The sequence below is a fragment of the Mastomys coucha genome, unplaced genomic scaffold (genome assembly GCF_008632895.1).
Source record: "Mastomys coucha isolate ucsf_1 unplaced genomic scaffold, UCSF_Mcou_1 pScaffold9, whole genome shotgun sequence".
In the NCBI taxonomy this organism is placed as follows: domain Eukaryota; kingdom Metazoa; phylum Chordata; class Mammalia; order Rodentia; family Muridae; genus Mastomys; species Mastomys coucha.
In genome coordinates, this window is record NW_022196915.1 from 41,164,135 (window position 1) to 41,189,520 (window position 25,386).

The 25,386-nt window shown below is 43.9% G+C and overlaps 1 protein-coding gene across 9 annotated transcripts in view; it reads right to left on the reverse strand.

The window, feature by feature from the left end:
• Positions 1-25,386, reverse strand: part of Acin1 (apoptotic chromatin condensation inducer 1) — a 46,159-nt gene that overhangs the window by 6,063 nt on the left and 14,710 nt on the right. For 8 of the 9 annotated variants that reach the window (XM_031363038.1, XM_031363036.1, XM_031363034.1 and 5 more), the window contains 5 exons: positions 19,447-19,535; positions 16,624-17,886; positions 15,813-16,031; positions 13,928-14,043; positions 3,502-3,643 (listed from right to left, as the gene is read on the reverse strand). In XM_031363038.1, the coding sequence (XP_031218898.1) occupies positions 3,502-3,643; positions 13,928-14,043; positions 15,813-16,031; positions 16,624-17,886; positions 19,447-19,535 (1,829 nt within the window). Of the gene's footprint in view, positions 1-3,501; positions 3,644-5,362; positions 6,194-13,927; positions 14,044-15,812; positions 16,032-16,623; positions 17,887-19,446; positions 19,536-25,386 lie in introns of those variants that run through there. The other variant, XM_031363043.1, reaches the window with a different exon arrangement.

A 25,386-nucleotide genomic window follows, 5' to 3' on the forward strand; every position in this document is an offset into this window, starting at 1 on the left:
CAAAGACACACAGAGACAGAGAGAGAGAGAGAGAGACAGAGAGAGAGAGAGAGAGAGAGAGAGAGAGAGAGAGACAGAGACACTGACAAGATAGAGACCAAAACAGAAGCAGCAAACGGCAAAAACGAAGCAGAATCAATGCAAGTTAGAGGAAAATTAAACCAAACGTCACGGGGAAGGTCACCTATGTCACCTCACACCAGTGTATTAGCTTTACCAGAAATAAGATGGGGAGGGGCTTAACAACCTCCATCTACTTAAGTATTTTTTGGGTTTTTTGAAACAGGGTCTCACTTTGTAGCTTAGGGCTACATAATCCAATTTATGGTGATCCTCCTGTCTCAGCCTCCCAAGCACTGGGATTACAGACATGAGCCACCATGTCCGGCTCCCTCTCAGCCCTTTAAAGTTGCTGATCGTGCCCTCAACTATTATCTAAGGGATGAGGACATGAACCCCGATGAGCTACACCCAGACCCAGGTAACTGGGTCCTCCCAAGTCCTTCCTTGCCAATTTGAAAGATATGAGAAAAATAAACTCTTGAGATAGCAACTTCAACAATCTTCCTTTACTTAGCTCCCCGTCTGACATCTTGACAGGAGGTGGGATACTTGAAGACCACCCAGAGCAACACCAACGAAAATAATTATACTAGGTTCACTGAAGATGAAGCACCCAAGCCAACAGGTAGCAGAGAGAATTTACAAGTATCTCTTGTGTAAGGAGGCTTTGGTAAAGGGCAGGTTGCCCCAAGGAAAGCCTCAGCCTTCTCAACCACCACCCTTACTCTAGCAGAGCCTTAATGCTCACCCTTCAAACAGGGCTCAAATCCAGGGGCTCTGGCCAAGGACCAAAACCAAAACAAATCCCAGAAGACAGCTTTGGACAAGCCTCTTTCCACACACACAGTGGGAGTGACATTACAGACAGAGCAGGGGGATGGGGTGAGGGGCACTTTTAGATTTAGGTGCTTATTTCTGGAAAAACTAAGACCACCCTACCACCCTTCTAAAGGGTAGGGCAGAACCCTCTTAATCTCCTTTTCCCTCCCACCCCCAGCCCCACCTGTGTCATCTAACCAAGTCTCCTTGGTCTGTGTTAAGGGCCAGCCTTACCCTAGCTAGGTTGCTCATGATGGGTAAGTTAGTGAGAAAAGGAAAAAAAAAAAACCAAAACCAAAAAACAAACAAAAATACAAAACAAAAAGAAAACAAACAAAAAAACCAAAAACCAACCAAACCAAAAAACCTTAATTAAAACAAGAAAAACACGAACCAAATAAATAAACCCAACAAAGAAATAAAAATAAATAAATAAATAAAAGATTAAAGAAGAAGTAGAAAATAAAATAAACTAGGAATATGACAAATGTTCCAGGTACCATCTCACACCTGGGATCTTCAGTTCAGCCAATCGCACCTCACTGTGTACTGTATCTAGTCAACCGCCGGTCCAATCAGAATGAGCCCTCCCTGCTAGGCGTTGTGCAATTGGTGGGGGGTTGGGTTGGCAAAAAAGGTGGGCGCACGGCGTGGTAGTCAGCGTGGCACTGCCAGAGTCCTCCCAGGGGCGCAGGGGGGGCGGGAGGGAAACGTGTGGGGGGACGCTGCCCAGTTTCCAAGATGTCAAAACAGTTCACTGGCGATGGCCAGCCTCAGCGAGGGGCAGAGGGGGGAATGGGGGTAGAACATCAGTCCTGGCCCTGTAGGGCATCATCTTGCAGTCCCTGATGAGATGGCCTGTGAGTAGCAGGAATGCTCCTTGCCTTTCATGAGTCAGGCAGGACCCTATGTCCACCAGTGGCAAGCTGCAGCAATGCCACCACCCAACACTGGGGATCCAGGTGACAACTCCAAAGTCCCTTCCTCCTGAGTGTAACTGGGGAGAGGTCCTGTCACCGAGTAGGATCACAGGGCGGCAGTAGTAGGTCAATTTCCCCAGGACCTGGGACACATTCAGCAGCGAGATCAGAGTGTGTCTTCTGGGTTGTAGTTGGCATCTCTGCAGGGACTCCAGCTGAGACAGTGGTTCCGGTCAGGTGGATGAGCGAGTCCCTGCCTCCAGGGATGGAGGAGAAGTGGAGCAACCAACATGCTGCTGCCCTTCACCATGGACAGCAGGGACCAGAGGGAAGTCCATGACGAGCAAGTGGCGACACGGGCTGGGCTGCCGTCAGCTTTAAGTCCCTGGTACAAACCCTAGACTTCTCTGCAGGGTTCCTAGTCGGCAAAGCTTAGGCCACCAGCCCCACTCAAGTGTTTACAGCACGGCACTGTCATCACAAACATTTGACTCTCTTAGGTTTCTTGTTCCCTAGATGGGGATCCCAACAGTCTGTAGCAAACAAGGCAACCCACAGTCTTTGACAGGTAAGGGCAGGTGGGCAGGCACCCCAGCACTGGCACAAACTCTTCTTGGGGTGTCCCAAGTAGGGAGATGATTCAAGTCCACCCCTTTCCAAACGCCTTTTGTTTTCAATACAAGTCTCTCCAGAATAGTGCTCTTCTTAGCCCCCCTGACGTAAGCAAGACAGGGAGGCAAAAGGGGGCCCATCACAGAAGCCCACAGACATGCCCCCTCTGGCCAAGACACCTGGATAGCAGACTCGGCTCTGATTGGGCGGCTCAGTAGCAGCGGGTGGGTCCAGAGGTAGAGGCGGCATCAGCGATTGGCCAGTTGGGCAGGGTTATATTTTACGGGCGGATTACCGTACATGAGGTACTTGGACAAAGTTTTACGGGGAAGAAGGACCTTGTAATAAATAATATTCTGCACATCAAATCACTTTCACCGGCCCCCACCCCCGCAACACACACCAGAGAAAGGCTACACACACAACAGCCCCTCCCACCCTGTAATAATACCACTCCCAAACCCAGCTAATTCTATTTCTTTAAGGGTCAAGAAGACTTCGCTGGCTTCAATGGGGGAAGCCTCTTGAATTGGCTACAGGAAAAAAACAGTAATATATGTGCCTAAAACAAAACAAAACCTAAGAGGGCCTTCTGGTTCACCCCTTGAGTTTCTAAGCAGCTACACTTTCGTAATTAGACCACTGGGGGGCAGAAGAGCAACAAAAATTCCTCAGCATGGCTGACTTGGGAGGAGACCCAAAGCCCCACTAGGTGGCGCTGAGTGCCATCAAGCTTTTAAAAAGGAGGGAAAGCTCAAGGAGTTACCTTCACACAGGCTTCAGCGGCAGGAAAGCTGCACTTGGGATTTTTGAATTTCGAAAAAAAGGGCCATTAACAGACGTCCAAATTAGAAGCCTGGTCTGTACTACTACTTCTCATGGAGGGAAAGGAGATCAACGACCCTGTCTGCATCACAGAGGGCACCCCTTGCTAAACCAGCGAATTCTCCCGTGCCCTCTCCTGATCCAAGGCCCTGCCTTGTCCCCCATAAGTCATCCCCCTGTGTAAGAGGGATGGCTGAGATGTTCTATTCTCCCTAGGCCCACGCTCTGCCCACCCTCCCCAGCAGGTGGCTTGGCTAGTTACCTCTTTCTTCTCCTCTTCTTCAGCACTGCCCTCTGGCCGGTCGTCATTGCTGACTTGGTCTGCAACAGGCAGAGGAGGCTCTGGCACCTCATTTTCAGGTCTGTTTTCACTGGTGTCCATAGTCACTTCCTCCCTCTCGTCACTGACAGGATGGAAGAGGTTGAAGGAAAGGGCAGGAGAGAGTGAAGGGGAAGAGAGAGCAAGATGTTAGCTCTGGGGCCATAAAATCCCAATGGCTCCTTTCTTGGGTGGGATTGTAGCCTTTTAGATCAGACTAGAACTCTGCCACCATGGGAAAGTGGGGATGTTTTCTTCGGGGAAAAAGCACAAATCATAGTGGTCATAGCTACTTAGTACCAGACGGGGACAACGCTGCGACCTTTATGTGGGCACCCAGCAGTCACAGAGTTCTGAGGTACTAACTGCACAGTTCTCTTGCTCGAAACCAACAGTCTCCTCTGAAAAGTCCTCCAAAAGTGACCTCAATTTGTCTATAAGGCTGTAGCCTTACAGACTTCTCTATTCACTAGTCAAGGCATCTTTAATTTACACAAGAACCCAAAGGAAGCCTGCTTCCTTTATAGAAACAAAAGACTTTCAAAAGGGCATAGGTATAGCAAATGATCCTGACCTTGTGTTTAATCAACTGTTAATTAGCAAGTGCCTGATGATCCACGTGATCTCGAGACACTAGGAACAGTAAGAGTGAGGGGCTGCAGGACAGAGTATGGGGCTGGTAAGTGTGCTCACTTCCCTCTCACCCTAGGAAACTAAACTACTAAAGTATGAAAACTTGAGGAATGGGCACTTTCACCTGCTCAGAGCAGGAACTGTTCTTAGATTTGACTCTTACCCAGTCACTCCCATTTCTCATTCCAACTTCCAAGAGATAAAGAGAGCAGGCCTCCCAAGGCAGTAATACCCTCCCCCACACCAGCCAACTCCCCCTAAACATGGAACCCACTCGCTCACAAGTTAGCACTCACTTCAGACAAAGAAATCCAGAGACTCCATCAGATAAACTATCTTCCTACCTTTCTGCCACCACCCCTACCTTCTAATCCTGACACCCCCAAAAACTAGATTAAAAAAAATTAAAATCAGGATGATCAGGGGTACAAGTGACAGAAAAGGGAAACCAAGCCTCCCCAGGCCAGGAACTAGTACCAGAAAATTCAGCATTCCCACCAGGCTGTGTGACACACAAGAGGTCAGAAAGCCTCCCCAGTATAGGCAGGGAGAGATGCAAAGCTGAGGGGGAGGGGGAAGTCAGGACTGGGCCCCCAGCTAACAGGACCCCATAGAACACGTGATGTTCTGCTTAAATCTTGAAGAAAGGCTTATCAAAAACCCAAACCAAAACAAACAACCTATTGCTCAGAGAGGGCAACTGGGGCCAATTAGAAATCGAGCAGGAAGGACAAAGGGAGAAAGCGGAATGCCTGAAAACAGATCAAAATGAAAGACAGTGAGAGCCATGAGGAAGCTGGGGAGGATGAGGCGGCGAGGTGGGGCAGGACACACGGGGATGCGAGGCTCTCACCCTGCTCTGCTGTCTGAGAACATCATTATTTTTTTCTCCCCCTGGAAGTGCTGTTTATCCCTTTCTGGAATGGAAGAAATAACAAAAACCAAACAAAAAAATCCTAAAAAAATTAAAACAAAAACCCCTGAACCAAACAAGCCACCTTCCTTGCCCCGAGATCCCACCACCTCCTCCCAGCCACCCGATCCAGAGAGAGAAAATCAAGATGCAGCAACTGGGGAATCCAAAAAAATGGTAAATGGAAGGGGAGGTGGTGGTGGAGCGGGGAGGCTAAAATAGATCGGGCGTTTAAGAGATAAGCGTTTAAGTCCTCACGGCAAACCCCGAGTTCGGCTGGACTGGTCTCTCTGGAGGAAGAGGAGGAAGAGGGCCAGGTTGCTGGTAGTAAGCTGGCTCTATTGTATTGGCAAAGCGGCAGCGATCAGCCGGAGACATGCAGGGGAGCCATCTTGCCACTTACCCAGCAGCCCGTGTGTGCGGATGGGGGAGGGCCTTGATGCAGCAGGGGAGGGGAAAGAGGGAGGGAGCTGAGTGAGCAAGGTTCTTATCCTCTGGCAGGCCACAGGGAGTCAACTGGCTCCAGAGGCTAGGCCTTGTCCCTTCTTTTCTCAGGTTACAACAACTACAGACGTCTAGAGCTACAGGGCCAGAGTGCTTTCTTCCAGTCTTCCCCGAGGGCAAAGAAGGGGCCAGGTGGAGAGAACACAGTTACAGCTGCCTAAGACCCACATTAAATGATGGCAAACACCAGAGTTAGAAATGAGAAATGATTAAAGCCAAAGCAGGAATATTTTTAAAGATGACCAGAGCTTCTATCTACCCTCAGAACATCAAGACAGCATTTTCTTATGTGCCCATCACTGTCCCTCCCAGGATAACTAACCTGATGCTCACCTCTGCCAATGATCACATGGAACCTCTCTGTTTTCTAGAAAAGTTGGAGGGAAATGGGTAAGCCTGGGAGAGTTTCTTTCCCAAAACAGAGGAAAGGGTAGGTGTCTCTGGAGAGCCACTGTTCCCAGTCTTTACTAAGCCCACTCAGCCCCAAGGTGCCTGCCTACACCAAAAAAGGAGAAGGCAAAGGGACCTTGCGCAGCTGAAGCCTGAAGGCCTGCCTCCCAGGCAGACCGGACACTAGAGGTGAGAGGTGTTCTGGAGCAGGGCAGGATACGGGAAGCCCAGCAGTGAGGCTGGGAGACAGGCAAACACCAGGCGTCTAGGCCATCTTCAACACACAGACGTGAGTGGGAACAGACCTTAACAAAAGATGTGGTCCTGCCTACACCCAAGAACCTGAGAGCTGGGCGTGGGGCTGCTGGAGGTTCGAGACCAGCCAGTTACAAAATAAACAAAACAAAACAAGGACAAAACAGTAACAGCAACAAAGAACTGCAGAGATTCAACAGCTTATCTGCCGACTGAAATGTCCTCAGCTCCTTTTCCTAACAGCAGACTGAACCCCCTTCAGACAGAGAAATCATATCTTCCTTTCTGCCACCATCCCTAACTTCTAATCCTGATACATGCTCCCCAAATACTAGATTAAAAAAAGAATCAGGGAGCTGGAAAGATGGCTCAGAGGTTAAGACCACTGACCTCTTCCAGAGGTCCTGAGTTCAGTTCCCAGCAACCACATGGTGGCTCACAACCATCTGTAATGGGGTCGGATACCCTCTTCTGATTTGTCTGACAGTTAAAGTGTACCCATATAAATAAAATAAATAAGTCTTAATTCAACATTCCCACCAGGCTTTCTGACACACAGGTCAGAAAAGCCTCTCCCCAAGGGAAGGAGGGGGGCAGAGAAAGACACAGACACACAGAAACAAAGGTGAGGGGGAGAGGAAAGGACAAGCTTCTAAGAACCTTTGAGGACAGGTCTGTGTGGGTTAGGCTGGCCCTGAACTCAGATCTGCCTGCTTGTGCATTCAGAGTGCCAAGATTTACCCAACCTCATTTTGATCAGAGCTTTAGACAGGAATCAAATTTCCTCTATGCTGATTAAAATCCTAAACTTACATGCCAAAAAATGTATGCTAGTGATGTTTATACATTAAAAGTTTCCTTTTACACACACAGTGATTCTTGTCTGCTCAAAGGTAAGGCAAGATCCTATATGGGGGTTAAAAAGAGAAGTGAGGGCAGTGAGGGCAGTGAGCACACGCCTTTAATCCCAGCACTTGGGAGGCAGAGGCAGGTGGATTTCTGAGTTCGAAGGCAGCCTGGTCTACAGAGTGAGTTCCAGGACAGCCAGGGCTATACAGAGAAACCCTGTCTCGGAAAACAAAAACAAACAAAAACAAGCAAACAAAAGTGAACCCAGGAATGAGACTGGTTTTACAAGCTGTGTGATAGCGCTCACATCTTGGCTCCTCTCCTATATTCTGTAAGTGTTGCTAACAATAATACCCACCTCAGGGACAGTGTTAGCTCTGTGTAGTCTGCATGCTGATGCAATGGAGATGAGGGTGCAGGAAACGCAGGCACAGGCAACAGTCACTTTGGCTCTTTTTTTTTTTTTTTTTTTACTCAAAGGGTAGACACTTTCTCTGCTGGTAAAATATTCAGTGATGGGGATGACAGGTTTTGACAATGCCCTTTCACTCTGAATAATAGATAATCATTAGGTTACCTGCCACCTACCTCCATTCTGCAACATTCCTCAGGGGTAGGGACTGTGTGCCTTGGTCCTAGCTCAGACTTTAAGACAAATAACTACGTATGTACTTCTAATTAGAATATAAGGTGGGTAACAAGTAGATACTTAAACATTTGTTGATCTAAAAGATTTTTTTCTCTGTTTCTTCATGTATGTATGTACCTGTGTGTGCCTACATTGTAGAGGCAAAAAGCTAATATAAGGAATCATTTTCCTTTTCAATATTAGTAAAACAGGGCCTCTCCCCGGTGGCGGTGCATACTTTTAATCCTAGCACTTGGGAAACGGAAGCAGGCAGATCTTTGTGAGTTTGAAGCCAGTCTACAAGCCAGGTCTACACAACCAGTTCCAGGACAACCCAGGATACAGAGAAACCCTATCTTGAAATAGGGAAATGAGAAACAGGGTCTCTCAATGAGACCCAGAACTGGGTGATAATGCTAGTTTTGATGGCTAGCTGACAATCCCTGACTTGCAGGGAAGATGGGAATGCAGGTGGGCAGTAGGCCTACCACTGGTGCTTGTTCATGGTTCTGGGGATCTGAAGTGGGGTCCTCAGAACTCTAGTCCTTACACTTGCTGACAAGCATTTTAACCACAGAGGCTATCAGCCACAAAACTGTTTCTGGAAAAGTATTTTGTTTTTTTTTGTTCTGTTGTTTTTGAGACAGTATCACTATGTAGCCCCAGCTGGCCTGGAACTTGCTAGGTAGACCAGCTGCCTTGATCTCAGAGATTAGCCTGCCTCAGCCTCCCAGGCACTGGGATTAAAGGTGTGCACCACCACATCTGACCCCTACACAGAGTTCCCACAATATTATCCCACAGAATGTACATCTACTGTTCTAAAGTACTTCCTGCTGTTAAAATACCTCTAGAAGTATTTGTAGGAAGAATTTTTGGTTATGGGAATTTTTTCCTATGGACTTTCCCACAGTCTCACTAGGTAAAGAATGCCTGCTGGAGCTTACTTGTAGCTTAGGCTATTTCAAGTCAGTAGCCTTCCTCATGCCGAGGCTACCATAAGAACCTCCAGGTCAGGCTTCTGCTATTGCATTTTTTTTTTTTTTGAGAAAGAGCCTTACGTCATATCTCTGGTTGGCCTGGAACTGGTTATGTAGGCCTTGAGCTCACAGAGATCTTCTCAACTCTATTCTTACTGCCACATGTCATTAAAGGCGTGCGCCACAACTACCTGGCTATGGCTCTTAAAATAAAATGAAAATCCCATTTTCTCCTTGGCTTTCATAACATAGATTTGTACCTTCTAATTTCTTATACACCGTGCATACATATGCACACACAAAAAATACATGTAAAAACAATTTATGAAAAAATAGGTTATGGATTTGAAAGAGCAAGGAAGAATATGTGGGAGGTTTCACAAGGGGAAAAGGGAAGGGAAAAATGATGTAATTATCTCAAAAAAAAAAAAAAGAAAAAATAGATTCCTTATTTTATATGTATGAGTGTTTTGCCTGCATGCATATATGTGTACTATGTGTGCCTGGTGTCCACAGAGGTCAAAAGATGGCACTAACATCCCTGGAGCTAGCTGTTGGAGTCCACATATGGTTATGAGTCACCATGAGAATGCTGGGAACCAGACCCAGGTCCTCTGCAAGAGGAGCTAGCACTCCTAACCTCTGAGTCATCTTTCCAGCCCCTTCTATTTCCTTTTGATGGAATTTTACAGGACCCAAGAACTCCTAAGATGCTATTTTCAGAAGACAATAAAGAATCCTTAAAACTGTCCCATCTTTTTTAGACAAAGGCACATTTCTTCATTTTATTAGCTCGTGAACAAGTATCTCTGACCTGCCAAATTGTACTGGGAACAAGAGAAGAGATACAGGAATCCCCACATAAGCCAGCCCCTGCCCCAAAGCAGCATTGCTCAGAAGGAAAGGACAGAATTACTTAAATATTAACATTACATTACAGTATGAATGATTTAAGAGACACTAATGGAAAAGGCAATTTCTATAGGCATATAAGTTTAAACTTTAGTTAATATTGAAAGTCATGCCAGGCAGTGGTGGAGCATGCCTTTAATCCGAGCACTTGGGAAGCAGAGGCAGGCGGATTTCTGAGTTCGAGGCCAGCCTGGTCTACAGAGTGAGTTCCAGGACAGCCAGGGCTATACAGAGAAACACTGTCTCGGGAAAAAAAAAAAACCCAAAAGACAAAACAAAACAAAACAAAAAAGAAAGTCCTATGATGTTAAGGACCCCACACAAAAACTTAGTAAGAAACACTGAAACCTGATTGATACCCCAGGAGGTTAGCTACAAGACAAACATGAATAGTTTATCAGTTTATCCTTACACACAAATTACTTGGAGTAAGCCAACTCTGATAATAAACTATGCTTTGGTTTGTTTAAAATAATGTCCCATTCGGGATAATGACACTCAATCTTCTGAGGAGCATCAGATTGCCAGTTTAAAGAAGTATTTCATCCCTTTTCTCAAGGCATAAAGACAAGCAAGCATAGCATCAGGAGTCTGAAGCTGCTGTTGGCTGCTAGGTTGTGTATACAAAAGACTGCTGCGCATGAACAACTGCATGGAAAAAAGAAAGAAACCACCCTAAAACAAACAAACAAACAACAAAAACTCCCAAACTTTTCACTGCTACTACTGCTTTATGTTGGAGACGGCCTCATTATACATCCCTGCCTGTCCTGGCACTCTCTATGTAGACCAGGCTGTCTTCACATTCACAGATCCTCACTACTACCATCACCTTTCCCTGTGTGCTAGGATCAAAGGGTATGCCAGGACCAGCTTAGTTTTTACATTTAGAGTACCTCAGACATAATTAGAATCAAAATAGGCTTAACCAACCTATTTAAAATGATTTAGAAATGATCCTTGAAGTAAATTCTAACTTTTTCCTGTTAACATTTTACTGTTGTTTTGTAGTTATGTGATATTGAGGTAGGAAAAACAAGATTTAAGCCATCAATGCTCTTCTGATCTAGTATTTTAAAATGAGCTTACTTTTTAAAAGTTGGAGAAGGTTCTAGAGGGCTGCCAGGCTCCTAAGCCTGGGAATGCTGTCAGTTAATCAGTTGAAATATAGGAAAACCACAAAGATTTACTTAGGAAATTCTCTGTGAGAACAGACATATGGGCTTCGGACTCTGAAGAGATCTTTTTGTCAGGAGACTGCTGAACAGACTGTCTACCACATATCACGCAAGACAATGGACAAGTTCAGTATTTGCCCAAGCTTTTACCTTGTCAGAATCAATATGACTAGATTATCTTAGCCATAAAGTGAAGGTCAAAAAATCACCTCTAGCGGTAAAAAAAACCTCTGTATATAACCCTAAGCTTCATATATCCCAGAAATGAATGGAAAAATCCAGAAATAAAGGCCTTTCCAAACAACAAACTAAGCCCCTCTCTTGCTACGATTTTACAGACCACCCATTTAAAGGTTTGCATGGGACTAGCAATATGGCTCAGCAGGTAAGAGCACTGACTGCTCTTCTGAAGGTCCTGAGTTCAAATCCCAGCAACCACGTGGTGGCTCACAACCACCTGTAGTAATATCTGACGCCCTCTTCTGGTGTGTCTGAAGACAGCTATAATGTACTTTAAATAAATCTTTAAAAAAAAATCTTGCCGGGCGGTGGTGGCGCACGCCTTTAATCCCAGCACTTGGGAGGCAGAGGCAGGCGGATTTCTGAGTTCGAGGCCAGCCTGGTCTCCAGAGTGAGTTCCAGGACAGCCAGGGCTATACAGAGAAACCCTGTCTCGAAAAAAACCAAAAAAAAAAAAAAAAAAAAAAAAAAAAAAAAAATATATCTTAAAGGTTTGCAGGAACACTGAGATACTACTGCTGCTTAGCTGGACAGGAACAGTTCTCCAAGGTGTCAACAACTTAAATTCTTTTCCTTTCTTTTTCTGGTTTCTGAGACAGGGTTTCTCTGTGTAGCCTGGCTGTCCTAGAACTCACTCTGTAGACCAGGCTTGCCTCTAACTCAGAGATCCACCTGCCTCTGTGCCCTGAGTGCTGGGATTAAAGGTGTGCCCCACAACACCAGGCACAAACAACCACTTTAAAACTGTCAGTATTCAAGGCCATAGACCTTCATGGATCAGGGGCAGACATATTATTTTGAACATACAAAGGAGCTTTCACCCTTCATCATAGATAGTGTGAGTTGGGGACTCTCAACATGTTCCAGAGTCTATGAAGTTTCACTTCATGATCCTAGAATTAAAAATCTTCCTCAAACAATAATAAACTTGTCTCAGAATAGGGAAACTAAATAAACCTTTTCAAAGGGAACAAGCTTCTGGTTGTGAATCAAAAAATATAATGGCCACAAGATGGCACCAGAGGCAAGAATATGAGAATACTAGCAAAACTACCACAGAAGAGCACTAAGTCACAAGAAAATAAGACCATGTCATTTGCCCACCACTCTCCAAATTAGACTTAAAAGATAGTTGGGACCTCTCTAATAAGTGTGTAAATGATCAGACTACTACACAGAAGGAGGTAATACTGGTAGCAGAATTTAAAAACACAGTAAATACAGAGCAATAGGAAAATCTCCAAAGCAAGCCACAATTCCTGATGTTTAAAAGGTAAGCAATCTTACTCTTTCAATATTTAATTTTTTTTTAAATTTTTCATGAGTTTCAGACTTTGAAGCTGGGATTCAGAGTAAATAATTAAATAAATATTTAAAGACAGGGTTTCTCACCTTAGCAGGTCAACCTTGAAACTTACTATGAAGCCAAGAATGACATCCAATCCTCCTCCTGCCGCCACCGGGTGTGTGCCACTATGCCCTTTTTCTTTTCTTTTGGGAGGCAGTGTTGGTACTTATCCTAGGCTAGCCTTGAGTTTTCAATGGTTCTGCCTCAGCCTCCCCAATACTGGGGTAGAGGGGAGTACTAGGTCTATGGGTGTGTGTGTGACCCTGTATTACCCCAGTAACTTAATTTATAATACAAAGCTCAGAATAATGAATATTGCTGGGCAGTGGTGGTGCACACCTTTAATCCCAGCACTTGGGAGGCAAAGGCAAGTGGATTTCTGAGTTCGAGGCCAGCCTGGTCTGCAGAGTGAGTTCCAAGACAGCCAGGGCTACACAAAGAAACCCTGTCTCAAAAAACAAAAACAAAAGCATAATGAGTTATCTATCTAACTACAAAATTAATTAGACATGAATATTCCTTTTACAAATTAAGTACTATAAAGCTCCCATTAACTGTAAGAACAGTGTCTTAGGAAATTACTTCTGATTCCAGGGCCTCCTATCTGTCCTACTGTTTGCTCTTAACTGGTACAAAATGCTTAATGAAGTGACAGGCAGAACCAGGGAAAGGCAAGCTCCTATGCAATTAGAATTTTAGTCTTGAGTCAGGATATTGGTATGTGGTCCAGGCTGGCCCTAAACTCACACTCTGCCTGCCCTAGGCTACAAGGTGTGTGATACTTTTTTTTTTTTTTTTTTAAAGAAAGAAAGAAAAAAAAAAAGAGACAAGAGTCTCTCTCTGTAGCCCTAGCTGTCTTATAATTTGTTATATAGACAGACTGGCCTCCAGCTCAGTGATCTGCCTATCTTTGCCTCCCAAGTGCTGAGATTAAAGGCATATGCCATTAAACCTAGCCTATAAAGGACTTGATATGTAGCACTGGTGTGGAACTCATCAACAGGGTTGACTTCAAATCTGTGGCAATTCTCTTGTCTCGTCTTCCTGAGCATTCTTGTACACCTATTGATTGAGTTTACAACAGGTTTTCCTCTAGCTGCTGTCAATCTGCTGTGTGTCTTCAGGAGTTTAATCCTCTTGCACCTCCCTCACAAACGGGATTACAGTACAAACCACCATGCCTACCTTGTAGATCATTCTTTATTAAACCGAGTTCTTGGTCTTAGATATGATTATAACACTGAGTTGGGATTCTGTTTTAAGCAGCAGAGTTACACTAAAGTGTTTACTGTTTAAAGCAGTTGCCTACTTCAGCTCGAAGATTCCATGTTTTTTCTTATGTCCCATCACTACTTTCCAAACTACCTTAATGCTCCACAGGAGTTGAGGCCCTATCATAGGACATTAAAAGTCTGGCCTCTATCCATATAAAACACTTCCTTCCTGTTTTAAAAGGAAATCAGGACTCCTGAGTAAAAGAAACCCTACAGAGCAAAGACTGATCCGACACTTGCCGTTCCTTGTTATCTCCTTACTTACACAGTGTGATGAGTCCTTTCTGATCCTGGTAGATGAGAGATCTGAGTCTCTGAGGTTTGAGGCTGTGTGGCAGCTGGTGGCTCTGCCTCTTCAGCTTCACACTTCTTTGGGCTCCCCTGTTAATAGAGAGCAAAAAACAAACAAAACAAAGGATTTAATCCTGTTAGATTAATTTTCTTTAACTTGAAGTTAGTAAAAGACAGTGCAGGACATATATAGTAGCAGTCATCTTTGTTATTTTAGGATGTGGAATGGAATGTGGCTTAAGATCGTTCCTATATAAATTTTTTTTTTCCAATGCAGGTTCTCATTTTATAGCTCTAGCTGGCTTGGAACTCACTATGTAGACCAGGATAGCCTTGTAACTTATTGATACCCAAATACTTCTGCCTCCTGGATGCTGGGATTAAAGATATAAGCCACAATACCTGGCTAAAGGTAGATACTTGAAGACTCTCAGGCCGAGGCCTGTAATCTCAGCACTCTGGAGGCTAAGGCATGAGGACTTGCAAGGTATGAATAAGACCCTGGTTTTGTTTTTGTTTTTCCTCAAGATAGGGATTCTCTAAGTGGCTCTGGCCATCCAGAAAAATCACTCTGTAGACCAAGCTGGCCTTGAACTCAGAGATCTGCCTGCCTCTGCCCCCTGAGTGATGGGATTGTAAAGTATGAGCCATCAACACCAGCTCCCATAACCTTTTCTGAGACAGGGTCTTGCTATGTAGTCCAGACTGGCCTTGAACTCAAAGCAATCCTGCTTAATACTAAGATATAAGCCTGTGCTATTGTGCCTGGCTCTAGAATTTGGGGGTGGGGGGGCTTGTAAGGTGGTACATGCCTTAAATCCCAGCACTAGGGAGGCAGAGGAGATAGATCTTTTGAGTCTAGTCTACAGTTCCAGGAGAGCCAGAGCTACAAAGAGAAACCTTGTCTCAAAACAAAACAAAACAAATAAAAAAAGCCACAAGAAACAAAGCTCTGGCTGTCCTGGAACTCACTATTGTAGACCAGACTGGCCTTGAATCTCAGAGATCTGCCTGCTTCTCAGTGCTGGGATTAATGGTGTATGCCACCACATCCAGCTTAGAATTCCTTTTGAAAGAACTGAGAAAATGCCTCCCTTTAGGAGCAGGTTAAGTGGAAGGGCTCTGAGGAAGAACATAGCTTAAGATACCTGGAGATGAGAACTTTGCTATTCAACCTCACAAAATGCTTTGACTATCCAGGGTGTTAAAGTCTGTACACACGCTATGGGGTATACACCTGTATACATGTTAAGAAAGAAAAGGCAAGGCAGGGTATGGGGAGTTTGAGAGGTACAACTCTAGGGTTGAAAGCATTTGCTGCTCTTGCAGAGGACTCACATTCAGTTCCCAGAACCCACACAGCAGCTTACAAGCACAGTTAACTACAGTTCCAGAGATTCAATGTCTTCATCTGTCTTCTATATTCACACAGTTCACATATATTCATGCAGGCAAATATTCACACACATAAAATAAATCTTAAAAAAAAAAGAAAGAGGCCAGGCGGTGATGGCACACACCTTTAATCTCATCACTTGGGAGGCAGACACAGGCATATTTCTGAGTTTGAGGCCAGCCTGGTCTACAGAGTGAGTTCTAGGACAGCCAAGGCCACACAGAGAAACCCTATCTTGAAACACACACACACAAAAACAAGTGTTCTCAACCACCTGCATTTCTTGACTGCCGTCCTGACAGATTTTTGAATTTTATGGTGAAGACATGTGCTGGTGCACCTGCACACACCTGTAATCCTAGCAAGTGAGAGGCCAAGGCAGAACCATTAGTTTGACGTTGGCCTAAGCTATACAGCAGGACCCTGTCTCAAAAACACTAACCAATGGGAAAATCAGGCTTACCTGCTCTGGCTGTAACCTCTGGATCACATGCTTTTGCTCTGGCTCAGGCTGGCTCAGATGCCTCCTCCGGACAGAGGCTGAGGACTCGGGAGCCTTCTCCTTTGGTTCAAGGACCTGCAGCTGTGGCCCAGATGGAGCTGCAGCCTCCTGACCACAAGAGGGATCTTTGGTTTCAGTGTAGCTGGTGTTGCTGTCTCTGGAGACTCCAGGGCTCAGAGACTAAAAACACAAAAGGAAACATAAAAGGGAAATTATTTTATATTCCATATATTTCAGAGAGATGAGTATAAGTAGATGCTGTATACATAGGAGACTTTATATCCCAGCCTTTGATGACCCAATCCACAATCTGTGTCTTTCTTATCTTTTTGATAAAGAGACTTAAGTAGCACAAACAAGTATTGGACTTAATATATATTATAGCCCAGGATGACCTTGAACTGATCCTTTAGCCTCTACCTTCCAAGTGCTGGAAGTACAAGCTGGCTTATGAATACCTGGCCTTCCTCTAGATCTTTGTCTCGTATGTGTACACCTATTTAAGTGAAAAATCTCTAACTACATATTCAACAAATTTACTAAGTTTCAACCAATGGCTTACACTCTCTTGTATTAATGAAAGGGGTATATTCAATATGCTTTGTAATCAAAGGAGTTCAGAACGGGCAGGGATCCCAGTGACCACTGCACTGACTCTGTAATGAAGGAAAAGTAAACAGTGGAGACTACAGGACTCTTCTATTCCCATCAGAAATCATTACAGGTTACTCTGAGTTTCAAAATTACTAGAGATAGAATTCTCCATACTCACTTTTCTGCTGCTGCTTGATGCGGAACGGGAACGAGATCGGGAACGTGACCTGGACTCTGATGCTGACCTGGATCCCATCTTGGGTCTATCATGAGGGTTGGCATGAACTCGTGCTTGGGATACCTCTCTCTGTTTAGATCTTGGAGATGACTGTGGGTGGGAAGCTGAACTGTCAGGAGATCTCGATCTGGATCTAGAGCTGGAGGATGAAGGCGAGGATGATCGGCTGGAGGATGAGTCAGCTGACTGTTTCAAATTGTGGTCGGAGAAGAGAGTGTGGGAAGCTCTTCTGCCCTCCTTCTGTTCCATAGATTGTTTCTTCATAGGTTCCTCAGTGATCCCTTTGGTGGGTGCTAACTCCTCTACTGTTAGAGGGAGGAGGGGAGCAGACTCTCCACTCTCGGTTTCAACACCTGTCTGGGCAGAGTATTCCAGCAGTGTGCTTTTCTGAGCTGGAGGCAGGGCACTCTCATCTGACACTCGCTCTGCTGGAGGCTCTGCTTTGGTACCTGTAGTACTTGACAGAGGAGACAGGCTTCTTACCAGCTGCACGGCATGAGGAGATGCTCCTGGCTTCCTGGTTCCAGGATCTGTATTAGGAGGAGATAACTGAATGAGGACAGGGGGTGCTGGGCCTTCCACTGGCTCTATCTCTTCCTGGAGTTGTATATGAGTTGGTGGAGATGACGCTTCCTTGGTAAGTAAAGGTGGGGGTGCTTCCTCTTCACTGACTATTTGTTCTGGCTGCAGCACAACAGGGGCCTTCTCTAGGTCTTCAGGAAGCGGAGGCGGGGAAGGAGGCTGGGATTTTTCCTCCAAACCTTGTGAAGATTTTACCTCATTTTCTTCTTGTGGGAAAGAAACAACTTGTGTCTCTTTCTCTGGTTGCTGTCTGGCCAGATGACTTCTTCTAGCTTCTTCCTGGGATCTTGTAACTCTCCCTCCTTTCTCTAACTCATCCTTTTCCTGGGATCTTATGATTGGGGGTTTCTCATCCACTACCTTTTCTGGTTTTGCTCTGGTCATCTCTTCCCCCTCTTCATCCTCAATCTGTTTCAGGATTGGTGCCTCAGCCTCTCTAGATTTCTGTCCCTCATCTACCTCCTCTTCCTCGTCATCATCATCATCATCTTCTTCCTCTTCTTCCTCCTCCTCCTCTATTTTTAAATTTCGATCTGCTCTGACCCTCAGGTTTCTAGATGGTGTCTCTTGATCCTCTTCCTCCTCAGCAGCTTGACTGTACTCAGGATGTTTAGCTCTTGCCTGAAAAAGATATACAATGGCTTCAGATACATCTGTCTTTAGTGCACAGAGAAACAGCATCTCTCAAGGCACTCTTGGGAAGGAGAACTTCAGCAACACGGAAGTACATGAGAGAGTAACCTCTGCTCAACAAAATCAAAGCTGAGGAAACAGGCGTGTGGCGAGAAAGCTGCTTCTCACTTGTGCTTTAGCTTTCAGCCTCTTAGGGTTATTATTTATTTATGTACACGTGTTATCCTTGTGAGCACAAGTGCCAGCAGAGGCCAGAAGAGGGCACCTGATTCCAGGGAACTAAAGTTAGGGATGGCTGTGAGTGGCCACGTGGGTGCTGGGGCTACAATGTGAATCTTCTGGAAGAGCAGCCATTGTTTGGAACTGCTAAGCCATCTCTCCAGCCCTGGTTCTAATTTTTTTTATAGGTTTATTTATTTTTGTACATAAGTATACTGTAGCTGTCTTCTGACACACCAGAAGAGGGTGACAGATCTCATTACGAGTGGTTGTGGGCCACCATGTGGTTGCTGGGATTTGAACTCAGGACCTTTGGAAGAGCAGTCAGTGCTCTTACCCGCTGAGCCATCTCGCCAGCCCCCTCTAAGTTTTTTAAGGTTTATTTCATGTGGATGAATACTTTGCTCACATGTATAGAGGTTTACCGTGTATATGCGAGTACCTGAGGTGAGAAGAGGGCTTCACCACTGAGCCACTTCTCTATAGACTCTGACTTAATTTTAAACTTTTAATATTAATATGGACAGAATATCTACAAAGTAGAAGGAAGAACTAACCTATTGTTACTTGGCATTTCTTTATTGCTTGGGCATTTTCCCCCTTTTCTCTTTGAGATGCAATACCACACCCTGCTTCTTATCTTCTTTCTCTCTTTGAAACAGGGTCTCATGTAGCCCAGGGTGGTCTCAAACGCAGTGAGCAAATGTCTCTGTTCCCAAGTGCTGAGAATCACGTGGATCACACTCAGTCATAGCTTTGCAGTCAATTACCCTGAGGCTATACTTCTACACTGTTTTCTTCCTTAACATTGGCTCATATAGTTTTAATTGAATAACTATGTCACATCTTGTCTTATTATACAGCTAAGAATATAGCCCAGCCTATTGACTTTTATATTTAAGTTTTTTTAATATTTAAAAGATACAGACAGAATGTGTCTGTGTGTAACTCAAGAGGACAACTTGATGGGAGCTGTTACTCCCCTTCTGCTATGAAGGTCTCAGAGATTGAAATAAGGTCAGCAGGCGCCTTTATTCATTCAGCCCCCACAGTTAAGTTTTAAAAACCCACATATATGTTCATGTCAGCCATAGTAGCATATATCTGTAACTCCAGCATATGGGAAAACCAGACAACAGGATCCAGTGAGACTGTCTCAAAAAAAAAAAAAAAAAAAGTTAAAAATATAATATCTGAAGGCCAGGGCAGATCTAAACCACAAAACAAAAGCAGTGACTGACATTAGAAGACAGCATACAGACAGAGACACCGACTCTACAACAGCCTAAAATGCAGAAAGCAGCAGCTGCACTGGAGGGGTAGGGTTACCTGTCTAACCCTGGATGATCGTCTTTCTCCTTTCCTTGGTTTCTCATCATCAGATTCACCTTTTTCTTCAGAAAAGGAGGAGCTCTTTCCTATCAAATGAAAGAAAATCAAGTCATATTTGTGACACGAAAGCCTTGATTCATGACTTTGTAAAATCCAACCAATCATTGCCTACAAGGTGTTGAATAAAATAGTTCCACATTTTTTCCACATATATGCTCAAGGCTACACAAAGGTTCTTTTTTAATAACTCTTGCTATGAAGGTGGAGAGATGGCTCAGCAGTTAAGGACACTGACTGCTCTTCCAGAGGTCCTGAGTTCAATTCACAGCAACTGCATGGTGGCTCACAAACATCTGTGATGGGATCTGATGCCCTCTTCTGGTGTGTTCAAAGATAGCTATATACATAAAATAAATAAATCTTAAACAAACCAAGAAACCTCTTCCTATGCATTTTGAAGAATGTTTTAATACCTCAAATAACTCAAAAATAAACTAACTTCCAGAAACTTCAAACTGCCCAGCAGGGGTACAGAAACACAAAGCATACCTAGTTCTATAATTTCTTTTACCATTCTGAGGACAGGAATGGTCAGCCCTGCAGAGGCTGAGGCAGGAGCACTGCCAGGAATTCAAGGCCAGCATGAGCTGCTCTATGCTGAGTTCCAAGCCAGCCTGGATTACAATGTGAGACTTTGTCTCAAAAACATAAAAGCAAGACATTTTCACTGCTTTGTACCCATTTACCAAAGTTATTTTATGAGTATGGGTGTTTTGCCTGCATCTGTGTGTATGCATGATTTTTATCTTGTGCCTTCTGAGATCATAATGGCATCAGATCCCCTGGAGTTGGAGTTACAGATAGTTGTAACCTATCATGTGGGTGTTAGGAATCAAACTCAGGTCCTCTGGAAGAGCAGACAGTGCTCCCAATTGTGGAGGCACCTCGTCCTGTTTCATGTCTGAAAAATATGTCTAGTACTATCATTTGTTAGTCCCTCTTACCCCAACACTGGGAATTAAAACTCAGGGCCTTGTGCACGCTCAACAAGCACTCCAGGGAGCTGGAGAGACGGTTCAGCAGTTAAGAACATTGGCTGCTCTTTCAGAAGACCTGGGTTTGATTTCCTGCACATACATGGTAGTTCACAATCATCTGTGACTCCAGGTTCCAGAGGTCTGATACCTTTTTCTGGCCTTCCTGGGTAAAGGCATGTACAAGGTGCACAGGCACATGGGTAGGAAAATACCCATATATTAAAAAATTTTTTTAAAACAAAAAACACGCTACCATTAAAGTATACCCTCAATCTCTTGCTTTGGTTTGAGATGAGGTATTGCTATCCTGGATCCTCCTGCCTTTGTTCCTGAATACTAGATTTTAAATGTGAGAGTCATGCTGGCTCTACTGGCTAGGTTTGACCAAAATATTATGATAAAATATACCAGTCAATCTACATAATCCTAAACTGAAGAAATGAGTAAAAAAAAAAAAATTTTTTTTTTTTAAATGAAGTTAGGAATACAACTCAATAGTATGGAGTGCTCACTTAAAGTGGCAAAGACCTAGGCCAAAACTCCCAGGGATAAAAGAAAGAAAAGGTTGGGCAGTGGTGGTGCATGCCTTTAATCAAGCACTAGGGAGGCAGAAACAGGCAGATGTTTGTTAGAGGCCAGCCTGTTGAGTTTCAGGAAAGGCAGGGATATGTAGAGAAACATTGTCTCAAAAAAAAAAAAACAAAAACAAACCCAAAAACAACCCAAACCAAAAAGTATACCAACAAATTAATTCATGCTAAATGAACAGGGCTTTAGAACTGGGTCCTCCTAACTATGTTTTATACACTGGTGTTCAAGATGGAAAGATTTTTTTCTTCCCTTCAAGGAAAAGCTTGAAAATTATCAGTCTAGACCATTGATTCAAGTCTAGAATGTTTCACTAGAACACTGTAATACTATACAGAAGATCTGAGCACAGGTCAGTGGTGAAGCACAAGTTTATTCATACCCGTTGTACTACATGTGGAGGTTTAACCTCCAATGTGGGCAGAAGTGATACAGAATGGCAATATATGGATAAGAATTAGTTTAGGAAACAGTGGGGGATGTTCAGTTGCTTAGAGCACTGGCTACCCTTCCAGAGGACCTGGGTTCTACTTCCAGTTGTCAAACAGTAGCTCACAACAGGCTATACCTCCAGTTCCAGGGGATCTGATGCCCTCTTCTGGACTCCACAGGAACTGCAGTGTGTTACGAAGACAAATATGTAGAGAAAACACCCATACAAACAAAATAAAATTTAAAAACTGGCATACAAGCTGGACAGTGGTGGCTCACGCCATTAATTCCAGCACTTGGGAGGCAGAGGCAGGCAGATTTCTGGGTTCTAGGCCAGCCTGGTCTACAGAGTGAGTTCTAGGACAGCCAGGGCTACACAGAGAAACCCTGTCTCGAAAACAAAAAAACAAAACAAAACAAAAGAAACAAAAACAAAAACAAAAAACAAAAAAAACTCCCAAAACCTGGCCTAAGGACAGGAGGTACTCATTAGAAGAGTGAGAGGTTTCTGAGGAGAATGCTTGTCTAACAATGCACAAAGCTTGTGTTCAATGTGCAAGAGGAAGGAGAGCAATAAAAGTAATTCTATTCCAAATACTTAACTAGCTAAGAGGAGCTTAACTTTAATACTGCTCAGAAAGCATCGATTTGGACTATAGACAGAACTCAGATGGTTAGCAGGCACAAGACCCTCACTTCAGTCCTGAGCAGAACCAAGAAAGTTTAAAGCATACACAAATCATGACTGAGATGAGTAGTTTGAAACCAGTGTAAACAATTCTGGTTGTTTAAACTGACCCAGGATCTGCTGCTGTTCTCCATATACCAGTAATTTAAAATGAACTAGGCTTTGCTTTTGTAATAAACAAAATCAAACTAAAACTAATAAAACCAACTAGCAAGATTACAAAGGTTTTATAAATTTTTAATTCCATGATCACTTGATTAACAGAATCTCTGAAATGATATAATTTTATATCTGAGTAAATAAATATTTGCATCACTTGCATTAAGATTATTTATATAGGGCTGGAGAGATGGCTCAGCACTTAAGAACACTGAGGTCCTGAGTTCAATTCCCAGCAACCACATGGTGGCTCACAACCATCTATAAAGTGATCTGACACCTTCTTCTGGTGTGCCTGAAGGCAGCATATTCATATACATTAAATAAATGAATCTTAAACATATTAAAAAAAGATTATTTATATAATCTTATGTGACATACACTACATTCTCACAAACATAGGAGACATCCTAAGACACTTCTGGCTCCCTGGGTGGCAGTGGTGGTACAAGCCTTTAATCCAGAACTCAGGAGGCAGAGGCAGGAGGATGTCTGTGAGTTTGAGGCCAGCCTGGACTACTAATTGAGTTCCAGGATATCCAGGAAACCCTATCTTGAAAAAACAACAACAACAAAAAAACAAACAGCACACCTCACCCCGCCCCACCCCAAACAATACTATTGGCTGCATGACATAATCTTGTAATTCACTGACCTGAATTAGATTAAATTACAAAGTAAATAAAGCTTAAAGCTAAAGGAAGAGACACTATTTTCCATAAATTTAAAAGCAGAGCACTTGCTGGGTTTGATAGCCATGCCTTCAATCCCAGCAATAAGGCAGTGACAGGAAGATTTCTGTGAATTTGAGGGCAGTCTACATAGTGAGTTCCAGGACACCCAGAGTCATTTAATAAAGAGACCCTGTCTCAAAACAAACAAACACGCAAAACAAGGCCTGGTATGGTAACACATAGTTATTATCCCAGTCTGTGAAAAATAGGATAAAGAATTCAAGGATGCCAGGCAGTGGCGGCGCATGCCTTTAATCCCAACACTTGGAAGTCAAGAGGCAGGAGGGTTCGAGGCCAGCCTGGTCTACACAGTGAGTTCAAGGACAGGACAGACAGGGCTATACAGAGAAACCCTGTCTTGAAAAACCAAACCAAACCAAACCAAACCAAAAACCCCACAAGAGTCAGAGCTATAGCTCACTACCACAGACTGCATAAAAAAATGGTACGGCTCTTGGTTCAATCTCTACTGCTGTCAAAACACAAACAAAACGAAGCAAAAGTTGTACAGGAAGATGGCCAGAGAGGAATGTCATTAGGCCAAAGGCAAGTTTTATTAAGTTGTGATTTAAAAATTAAATATACCCAACTTTAACAGATTTATTCCCCACCCACAGGAAATTGTACGTTGGTCTACTGTACATTATTTTGGATATCATACCATAAAACCTCAGTAGGTTTCTGGATGATTGTTTCTTTGGAAGCACTAAATAAGAGCTCATCAGAAAGACCTGGGAAAACAGGTAAGTTTTGACCATCACTGTTTGGTAAGTTATGAAAGCTGGATGGGCTTCTCAGAATGAAGCAAGGAATCACTAACAACACAAACCATGAGGAGGACAGTTTTTTAATTAGAAGGTGACTATCATAGGGTCCATGCTTGGGATAGCACTGACCACATGAACGTTTGAAGTCAGATATTTTTAACATTGAGCACTTTACCTAAAGGTGAATCCGATGCTAGCAATGGGCTAATGACAAATGAAATAAATCTTATTAAGCTTTATTTATTACTTATTTATTATTTTCCAAAAAGTCCAAAGCCAGAAGAGAAAGGAAAGGTGGCTGGACAGTGAAGGGTGCATTAACATGGAGGATGGAAAGGGCATTGAGGACTATTTTAGGACTGTTGTTTGAGACAGAAAATGGCTATGTAGCTCAGGCTGACTCCAAACTCTCCATATTCCTGTTTTAGCCTCTGAGCGTTGGGATTATGAAAATGTGCCACCACTATCAGCTGCAAAGTAGTTTATCTCAGAAGACAAATTTGTGGACAGGATTTATAAGACCTAAATTAGGCAAATATGAATCACAACAAAGACTACTAACAAGGTACCCTTATATATATAAGCAGCAAAAATAAATAGACCTAGGAATGATACCAAACCTAGAGTACTCAGCCTTCTAAGGAATGTGTTCGCCACCTCCTTAGAGTCTCAGCAACCTGACTGAGAGGGAGAGAGGAAAGGAGAGAGGGGAGGGAGGGTGGTTGGGAGGGAGGGGGAGAGAGGGAGAGGGAGAGAGGGAGAGAGAGAGGGGGGGGGAGGGGACGCACATGAGCAGGGTTATAGTGCTGCTGCTGGATGAGAACTGAGTAAGCCCACCATGGGCTCTATCAGATGTATGATGGGGATTGAGGGAGAAAATGGAAAAATCCTATACTCTCAGCATACGCTTTTTTTTTTGTTTTTTTTTGTTTTTTTTGAGACAGGGTTTCTCTGTATAGCCCTGGCTGTCTTGAAACTCACTCTGTAGACCAGGCTGTCCTGGAACTCAGAAATCCGCCTGCCTCTGCCTCCCAAGCACTGGGATTAAAGGCATGCGCCACCACTGCCCTACTGCGTTCTTAAAAACAAACATCTAATGGGCCTGGAGAGGTGGCTGGTTTATTGGTGAAGAACCGTCATTCTTGCAGAAGGCCTAGGTTCAGTTCCCTGCCTCACATGGTGGCTCACAACCAGCCATAACTCCAGTTCAACAGGCACCAGACACATGTACAAATACATACATACAGACAAAACACTCACCTTCATAAAATAAATCTTAAAAAAAAACCAACTATCCTCCTGTAGGGGTTTTCTTTATAGCATTTAAGAGTTTGCTAGGAGGTAAGTAAAAGAGCCTAATAAAATACAACCATGAAAAACTATTCTGTAGTTAGTCATTCATCTATCAAATTATTTGAGAAAACTGGCAGAATAAAACGTGGAATCTCAGGACCCACACCCCCAAGATTCAGAGGACCCTGGAACTCATGGTCTTAAGTACTCTACAAAAACAAAAATACCTTAGGTGTCAC